We start from the raw sequence: 9,587 nt of genomic DNA, 5'->3' as shown, positions 1-9,587 counted from the left end.
AGGATTTGACTTTTGTTTTTCTTTAATTACAGTGAAAATTAGTTATCAATACAAAAGTGTGAGCAACAGGTTTACATGAGAGATGCCTGTTACAGAGTAGTTTCTTAATCCACTGAGGAAGAAGGACTGCCCATCACATCTCTTTTCTCAGTGTTAATGATAGAGTATAAGTGTGAGAAATATTTGTTACCACAAGTTCATAGGTTCATCTGTAGACAGTTGTGACAAAAGGCTCCTGATGTGAAACCATTACACATCCTTGCAGCACATTCAGTGACTCATGACAGATAGAGATAGATGGAGCTGTTGAATGTGTTACTGATATGCTATGAAAACACTTAAATACTAGATTCATAAGTCCTTCTCAGGCAGTTGTCATAATAATCACAGTTATCCTCAAAGCAAACACATCATCAGATGAAACATCTGACTGTGTGTGTTGTCCATCCTTCTCCACCATGTGTGCTTAATGTTAGTCATAAACAAGACTGACAAGACTGAATATTTCTTTTTGTCATCAAAACCCACGATTAGACTCAAACTGACTCTACTAGCTGCTAATGGGTGTTGTGGGGATCATCACTCATTCCTCTGTGGCAGAGGTTCATTTGCAGGCATTTGTCACTGTAACTCGGGATTTTTACAGCATGGTTGTATTACTTAGTGTGTCTAAATATTTCTTCCAACATTGGTCTTTTAATGGATTTCACTGACAGTAAGAAAATATGGAGTGCTGTCTGACTTGTCTTTTAACATTTCTCCATTAATGTGACAATTTGCAGTCATGAATTAAAACTTGGTAGAACGTAAAAACCCCAATAAAGCAAGTAAAGGTGCAGCTTAATGGAAAAACATTCATGATGTGAACTCATGCCCGTCATAAACAGACTGTTTGTAGAAAGCTGAAGAGCAAAAAGCTTTCTTTGTTTCTCAACTGATTTCAAGTCACAGTGTCACGTGTTGCCATGGCAACATCTGATCTACAAGGTAAAGGTTGGCAATGAGCTGTCCGTCCAATGCTTTGGTCCACAGTCACATATTCCAACATATTTATTCACGGATATCTGAACATCCAACAGTCAGAGAATAACAGCTGGTCTCACAAACTTCATGAACTCATGAGGCCTGATTTGTTCAGACTTGAAAGTCAAAAATCATTACAAAATTTCAACTGATCATAAATTCCACTGGCTCCACTCAATAACTCAGAAAATGAAGGTAACTCATGATGCCTAGAAAACATTCAGTTTAAACAATGGGACAGAAAGACAAAGCGAAGCCTGCCTGACTGCAAGAGCTGCAGGAAGGTTCAGCTGACAATAGTGGTGGTGACTGATGCAGAAATAACCTGCCTCTTCATCACACACAGAACATCTAAAGTCTGCAGAGTAACATCTGGATAAGACGGAGTGGTTCTGGAGATGGGTGAAGTTCAAAATGAGCTCTGTGGCCATAACCACCAAAGGCAGTAAAATGAAAGGAACAGTTCACCAACTGTTCAGCATGTCAGTGAAATATTCTGATTTGTGTAGCAGCAGAAAAACTGCACAGACTGGGGGAAGAATGGATGGGGGAGATAAGTACTAACTAAATACTGTTTAATCTTCTATATTTAAGGTCATGAAATAAATCAAAACAGTGCATTAACACTTGATGAAAAGCCCAGAAGGGGGACCCAGACTTTATACAAGACAACTGTTATGATCTGAAACTCTTCTCTCTTCTCTCTGAAATGATCAATAACAGATATCTAAACATCAAGAAATGCCCTGATATCATTTCTGCTTTTAAATTTGAATAATCTACAAACTTTTGTGTAGCACCACCCTTGGATAGAGAGATGAAAATGATCTAATAGTATAGAAATCATTAGGATTGTTCATTGTTGTGTAATGACCTCTGCAGCCTTTAGAGGGCGCTAACAGCCCTTTAGACTTTCACACTGAAATTCTCCACTACAAGAGTTTGCGTGATTTCACAGGCTGTTTAAACAAAGCAGGTCTGGCAGGCATCAGCTGATCATTGGTTCTCACGGTGCTGCCCTGACATCAGATCATGTGACCACATTTAAAGGCTCCACACAGGAAAAGACCTGCAGCCTCCTCAGAAAAACAAGTCCAGCAGGCCGCTGTGCAGACAGTGTAGTATATGAAGGAATAAATCTTTTTGTCACTGGATCATTCCTGAATGATGAAGTGACATCATAGTTTATTGGCCCACCTCCTGTGAGTTGGTCATGAACCTTAAACCGCGTTGTTAGATTCTCTGGCCTCTATGTTTCTCAGACGTTGCTATGGAGCGTCACATGTCTTCGTACAGCAGCATGCCATTGAAGACGGTGAGGGGCTCCACAGAGTGGGCCAGTTTGCCCATCACCAGGTCGATGCACACCGTGTCTCGAGTCTGTAGAGGTAGGATGATGCTGAAGACAGCCAGAGAGCCCGGAGTGATCTTAGCCTCGGCCACAGGGTTGTTCTCAAGGCCTTCAGGCTGGTAGCCTCCTGAGTCCACCCGGGCCATGCCGTAGTTCGACTTTGACAGGACAGCTTCAATCTTTTCGTTCTTGTGACCCGTGAGGATGGCACTAAAGAAGTAATGTCCGTCTACTGGGGCGGTGAAAATACCTGAAAGAGACACATTTATATCAGGCTGAAGCTCAAAACACCAGAAACATGTCAGAGATCAACAGATCGAAGTAACACACAACAGATGTCATTACTTGATTTTCTTCATTCACTGAGCTGCAGGTTGATCAGGACCTCAGTAATAACAACACAACAAGCTCATTCAGTTACTGAGAGATGATACTGTTTAGAATCATGCACTACTCACTTCTGTTGTAAATATATTTCTGAGATGTCAAAACAACCCAGACACCAGCATTAGATTTGCTCTGCATTTATTATGCTGAAAGTTACAGTTTTTTACTTTGTCAGACCCAGTTTAATCTCAATCAGGAGAAAACAATCAAATTTGTGATCATTTTACGTCAACTGTGGTAAAAAGTAACCAAACGTGGACTTGAAATTACCATTACAATAATTCATATACATAGGAAATTACATCATTATTTATACATTAAATAATTGTTTGGATTTGACCTAAGTCAAATTAAATAAATCTACAATTCTACAGTTTCATTTAGCAGATGATTTTATCCAAAGTGACGCACATCTGAGAGTAGATAAAACACAAGCAAGGATCTAGTCAGGAGACTCAGTAGCAAGACATTTCAATCTGAGTTTCTGGGGTAGAAGATGTTAGGGTTACCGATCCTGGTCAAACAAGTTTCTGGTGCAAACATCAGCACTGATTCTAGGCTTCAGTCTCTTGGAGAAGGACTGAGGACTACACCTCTGACCTTGTGAACTATAGGCCCACCTGTTTTTGGGTCATAAAAGTCTCCTTGGTTGACAAAGATCTTGTCAAAGACAATGGTTCCTGCTCTGTCCATGGGGATGGTGAGGGCAGCAGAAAACGACAGTCTGGGAACATGAGCATCAACCCCAGGAAGACCTGAACATGTACAGATGAAGTCAGACCAATGAAACTGCCACAGAAGAACTTTATGAAGCAACACCAACAAATCAACAACAGGTTAACAAGAGATCACAGTCTGCCAACACAGTTTAGATGTTCTTGGCTATCGGGCCTGCTGAGTGGTGTTGGACTGATATCCTTAAAAATGATGCTACTTGCCTTGTTTTCAGCAGAGTTACTGTAAAAAATGACAGTGTTTTTATAGAAGCTTTGTTTCCCTTTAGTTTCCTGAATGTATGACCACAGTGTGTGTTTTCAGCGCTTTGCTTCCATACTGCAGGTTTCACGGGTGGAATAACTTTTCCTTCACTCAGAAACAAACTGCAGCTTTCATGTGACAACTAGAGGCTGCAAGTGTTCCTGCTGACTGGGGACCAACTGTCCACATAGCAGATCTTTTTGTTGTATTTTGTTCTTTATTTTATTCATGGCAAAACTGCCAGTATGAAAACTTTTTCTTAAAAAAGGACATACCTGTTTCACCTTTAGGACCTGTAAGAAACCAGAGCAGCAGTTAGAAAAGGTGGAAAAACAAAAAGCAACCAACAGTCTAAGATTGGAAACTCTTTCTTAGAGTCATTTACTCACATCAACAGCAGAAAGAACCACATCAGCCGTTTGCTGTCAGTTTTTAATAATAATAACAGTAATATATTTGTAAAGCACTATGTTTCAAAGCACTATGTACACTTTACATAGTTACATTATAAAATTAGCAAACATTAAAACAGAAGAGCGTAATAAAACAGTCATAGAACACATCATAAAAATAAATTAGTATTATATTAAATTTTTTCCCTAAATTATGTTAATCTCCATGAATGATTCTTAACACCACCTTCACACAGCGGCAGCATCAAGCTCTAAAACCCATTCATTTCAACTGCTTGAGCTGTGCAACAAAGACATGCTGCTGCGCTGAGCAAAGCACCAGTGCAGAGGTCAGAGACCGCAAGCTCACTGCGCTGTGACATATGACCACAGGCTCAATTAACCCTAATCCTAAATAAGGACGAGGCATCTTGGATGGTTCAGACGGCGAAGTGGAGAAAAAAAACAGAGCTGTCTGAATTCCCTGAATTATTACAACTTTGCAGCAGCATTGAGACTCGGGGAGGAAAGGTTTGATAATAGCAAGGCTAGTGCTAATGCTGTGTACTAGCAACGCTAGTGCTAATGTTTGCTGTGCACTAGCAAGGCTAGTGCTAATGCTGTGTACTAGCAACGCTAGTGCTAATGTTTGCTGTGCACTAGCAAGGCTAGTGCTAATGCTGTGTACTAGCAAGGCTAGTGCTAATGCTGTGTACTAGCAACGCTAGTGCTAATGCTGTGTACTAGCAACGCTAGTGCTAATGTTTGCCGTGTACTAGCAAGGCTAGTGTTAATGCTGTGCACTAGCAAGGCTAGTGCTAATGCTGTGTACTAGCAAGGCTAGTGCTAATGCTGTGTACTAGCAACGCTAGTGCTAATGTTTGCCGTGTACTAGCAAGGCTAGTGTTAATGCTGTGCACTAGCAAGGCTAGTGCTAATGCTGTGTACTAGCAAGGCTAGTGCTAATGCTGTGTACTAGCAACGCTAGTGCTAATGTTTGCTACTTAGCACGGTGCAAATGTATCTTCCCTGTTGAGGTGTTTGCAAACTGAAAAGCTTCTCGCTAGAAAGGATGTGACGTCAGCCACGTTTTGAAAGCTCCTCCTATCATGTTTGCTAATCCTTGACTGAGCAGAGCTGAAAACCGTGGCAAGTGCAGTGCATACCGCGTTCTGCGTGAAAGTCGTTTAAGATTTTCACATTCAGTGTCTTGTGGCCTTTACCAAATGGGTAAACTTTAAATGTGGAAAAAGCTCAGTGTCTTGACATTTCTGCCTCAACGTTATGTTGAATCTATCATGTAGAAAATTCTGTTCATTACAGTAACAGCTTTTGTTTTAAACATTCTACATTCAGGTAATTGTTGGAAAAACATTTCTGAATTCTAGTTTTTAAATTAGAAATCTCAGTAATGAATGTAGGAGTATGAAGATGAACTGTCCTCTGATTTTATAATATCACGATATGTAGACTATCCGTCCTACCTGGCAGGCCTCGGGCACCACTGTCTCCTGGTCGTCCAGGGGGCCCTCTGGGGCCCGGGAGTCCATTGAAGCCCCTCTCTCCAGGGGGTCCTGGAGGTCCAGGCAGGCCTGTGTAATGAGCATGAACATCTTGTTGAACCCTCCTTACAGCATTGTAGATACGATTTGCTCCAAAAGTAATCCAGACATCATTTACAGAAACTCTGGGGTCTTCTGGGTTTTAATCAAGCTGTGTGGATTTGAACACAGTGTTGTTCAAACGCTAACAGAAAGTGAAGGTGAAGCTGACAGAGGTCAGACGTGAAAAAGCTTCACACAGTCCAGTGATTCTAACCATCATTTCACAAACTGTATCAGAGAAGGACGAATGTCTGAGCATGCAGCTAGCTGAGCTGATCGCTTGTTTTTCATTGATCACAGAAAGCAAACAGAGAGCAGCATGTTCTCCATCAGAACAACACTGATGCATCATTGCTTCTCATCTGGACCAGTAGCATGCTCTACCATGTTTCTGAAGGTCAGTGTATAAACTAGCTTTCTAATTACACTGTTAGCTCACCAGTTTTAATATAAATTAGGGCTGGGCGATATCTGAAAGGTTTGTCGCAGTAAAATGTTTAATTTCAGTCAATATCTATGATAATAACTAAAAGCATAATAATTACTGATCAGGATTAGGTAAGGATCAGTTGGTAAGGATTTACCTCAAGTTGAACAGAAACTTTTGTGCACACTTTACTCTTTTCTAACTGAAACTAACAACTATTTTGATCGTTGAATATTCAGTCACTTACTGAAACAAGTTTTTGAGTATTCAGTTAGGATCATCGCTTGGACAGTCTGTTATTTAGCTCTCAGCTTTTTCGTTTAAATTAGCATATATGATCAGGGAACTTCTCCAGCCTCCATCAGAGGAGGTTCTGAAGACCTGAACTAAAGTGACGGAGGGTGAAAGGGCTTCATTACTAATGGATGTGATCCAGGGAGGGAGGCAGCTTGGAGTTTGTTCATGCAACTGAACTTTGTGTTTTTATTGTGTGCTGTCAAGTACAACTATCAAACACTCTATACTGCTATTGACAACACAATTAGTTTATCGCCCAAGCCTAATATATTTAATCCAGACACAAATGAGAGGTTAATAAGGTGTGAACACAGAGCCAGATTTGGGAGAAAACCTTTGAATACAACTTGACTTTTCACTACATTTGGAAAAGTTTCTTTTTCATATTTACCAAACTTTGATTAGAGAGTTGATATCAGTCAAAGTCTGTCAGATTGATTGACTGGAGTGCTGTAGGTTTTAAAGCTGTCAGCAGCAGTGTGTTAACTATCTGAGCAACCAGCTGACAACAGGTTTCACTGCTGATTGAATAAATTAACAGCATTCAACATGGAAATCTGACAGACTTGGAGAGTCTTTGAGATTTTCTTCTTTTGTGATGGCATTTCCCTTCTGGCTCTTCAGTTAGTGAGTTAATTAAAAGAGGTACAAGTTCAAACCTCTGTGGAGCAGAGCGGGGCCTACAAAACAAAACAATGCACCATCAACACATCAGCACATGACTGGAGAGCTTCAGTTTGTCTCAACTGCTTCATCACATTTTCAGAAACGCTGCCTTTATATGGTGCAATGCTTCATTCATCCTGCAGAGGGCAGAGTGACTGCAAACATTTACCTGAGCAGCCTGCAGTCAAAACAGTCATTACATACATTACATACTGACGTCTCCTCTGTGCTGTATAACCACCACCTGTACAAGAAATCTGAACTCTAATAAACTGCACCAAGCCATCAAGACCAAATCTTTTCAAGGACAAAACATTTTTTCAAATCCCAAAATTATTAAATATGTCTGAGCATAATAAAGTCCAAGAGAAACAGTGGAACACATGTTGATCATCAAGACAGACCTGGACATCAATGATCACTTAAAACCTAAAAGGGAAGATCATCTTCATGCTGTTTCTATATAGAGCTGCTTAATAACTGAAGGACAATAACTGAAGCTCACCTGTCAGGCCATGGTCGGAGAAACTCTGCAGCTCTTTAAAGGCCTGGTTCAGGCTGGAGTTCAGGTTCTTCATCCTGCTGTGAACATCATCCTGGTTCCTCTGAATAAAGTCCAGGATTCCTCCATGATGGACAACCGACTCATTCAAACCAGAAACACACGTCCACAAACTTGACACGTGTCGGCTCAGTCCTGAACACGCAAACATCAAAAAACACGACACAAATCAGCACATATGAAAACATGACAACATAAGATGCCCCACAACATGAGCGACATTACACCATAGTACACAAAACTACACAGGAGACACAACAGAGGACACACAACACATGACAACAGAGGACACACAACACAGGACACACAACACAGGACACACAACACATGACAACAGAGGACACACAACACAGGACATACAACACATGACACACAACACATGACAACAGAGGACACACAAAACATGACAACACATGACAACACAGGACACACAACACATGACAACACAGGACACACAAAACATGACAACAGAGGACACAGGACACACAACACATGACAACACAGGACACACAACACATGACAACAGAGGACACACAACATATGACCCACAAAACATGAGAACACAGGACACACAACACATGACAACAGAGGACACACAACACACGACAACACAGGACACACAACACATGACAACACAGGATACACAGCACATGACAACACAGGACACACAACACATGACAACACAGGACACACAACACATGACAACGCAGGACACAACACATGACAACACAGGACACACAACACATGACAACGCAGGACACAACACATGACAACACAGGACACACAACACATGACAACACATGACAACAGACGACACATAACACATGACCCACAACACATGACAACACAGGACACACAACACATGACACACAACATATGACAACACAGGACACACAACACATGACAACAGACGACACACAACACATGACCCACAACACATGACAACAGAGGACACACAACACATGACAGCACATGACAACACAGGACACACAACACATGACAACACAGGACACACAACACATGACAACAGACGACACACAACACATGACCCACAACACATGACAACAGAGGACACACAACACATGACAGCACATGACAACACAGGACACACAGGACACACAACACATGACAACACAGGACACACAACACATGACAGCACATGACAACAGAGGACACAACACATGACAACGCAGGACACAACACATGACAACGCAGGACACACAACACATGACAACACAGGAAACACAACACGTGACACACAACACATGACACACAATACATGACCAACACGACACACAACACATGACAACAGAGGACACACAACACATGACAACAGAGGACACACAACACATGACCCACAAAACATGACAACACAGGACACACAACACATGACAACAGAGGACACACAACACACGACAACACAGGACACACAACACATGACAACAGAGGACACACAACACATGACAACAGAGGACACACAACACATGGCACAGGGACACGCAACACATGACACACAACAAATGACAACACATGACAACAGACGACACATAACACATGACCCACAACACATGACAACACAGGACACACAACACATGACACACAACATATGACAACACAGGACACACAACACATGACAACAGAGGACACAACACATGACACACAACACATGGCACAGGGACACGCAACACATGACACACAACAAATGACAACACATGACACACAACACAGGACACACAACACATGACCACACAGGACACACAACACATGACCACACAGGACACACAACACATGACCACACAGGACACACAACACATGACAACACAGGACACACAACACATGACAACACAGGACACACAACACATGACAACAGAGGACACACAACACATGACACACAACACAT

General features: G+C 41.6%; 1 protein-coding gene across 3 annotated transcripts in view; it reads right to left on the bottom strand.

The window, feature by feature from the left end:
* Positions 1–9,587, bottom strand: part of LOC111571013 (EMILIN-1-like) — a 33,736-nt gene continuing 24,149 nt past the window's right edge. For 2 of the 3 annotated variants that reach the window (XM_055009450.1, XM_055009457.1), the window contains 6 exons: positions 7,631–7,822; positions 7,119–7,139; positions 5,616–5,723; positions 4,015–4,032; positions 3,382–3,516; positions 1–2,624 (listed from right to left, as the gene is read on the bottom strand). In XM_055009450.1, coding sequence (XP_054865425.1) covers positions 2,302–2,624; positions 3,382–3,516; positions 4,015–4,032; positions 5,616–5,723; positions 7,119–7,139; positions 7,631–7,822 — 797 coding nt within the window. In that variant the 3' untranslated portion in view covers positions 1–2,301. The remainder of the gene's footprint in view (positions 2,625–3,381; positions 3,517–4,014; positions 4,033–5,615; positions 5,724–7,118; positions 7,140–7,630; positions 7,823–9,587) is intronic. The other variant, XM_035949884.2, reaches the window with a different exon arrangement.

This window comes from Amphiprion ocellaris, chromosome 1, assembly GCF_022539595.1.
Source record: "Amphiprion ocellaris isolate individual 3 ecotype Okinawa chromosome 1, ASM2253959v1, whole genome shotgun sequence".
NCBI lineage: Eukaryota > Metazoa > Chordata > Actinopteri > Pomacentridae > Amphiprion > Amphiprion ocellaris.
This window is presented reverse-complemented; position numbering and strand designations above follow the sequence as displayed.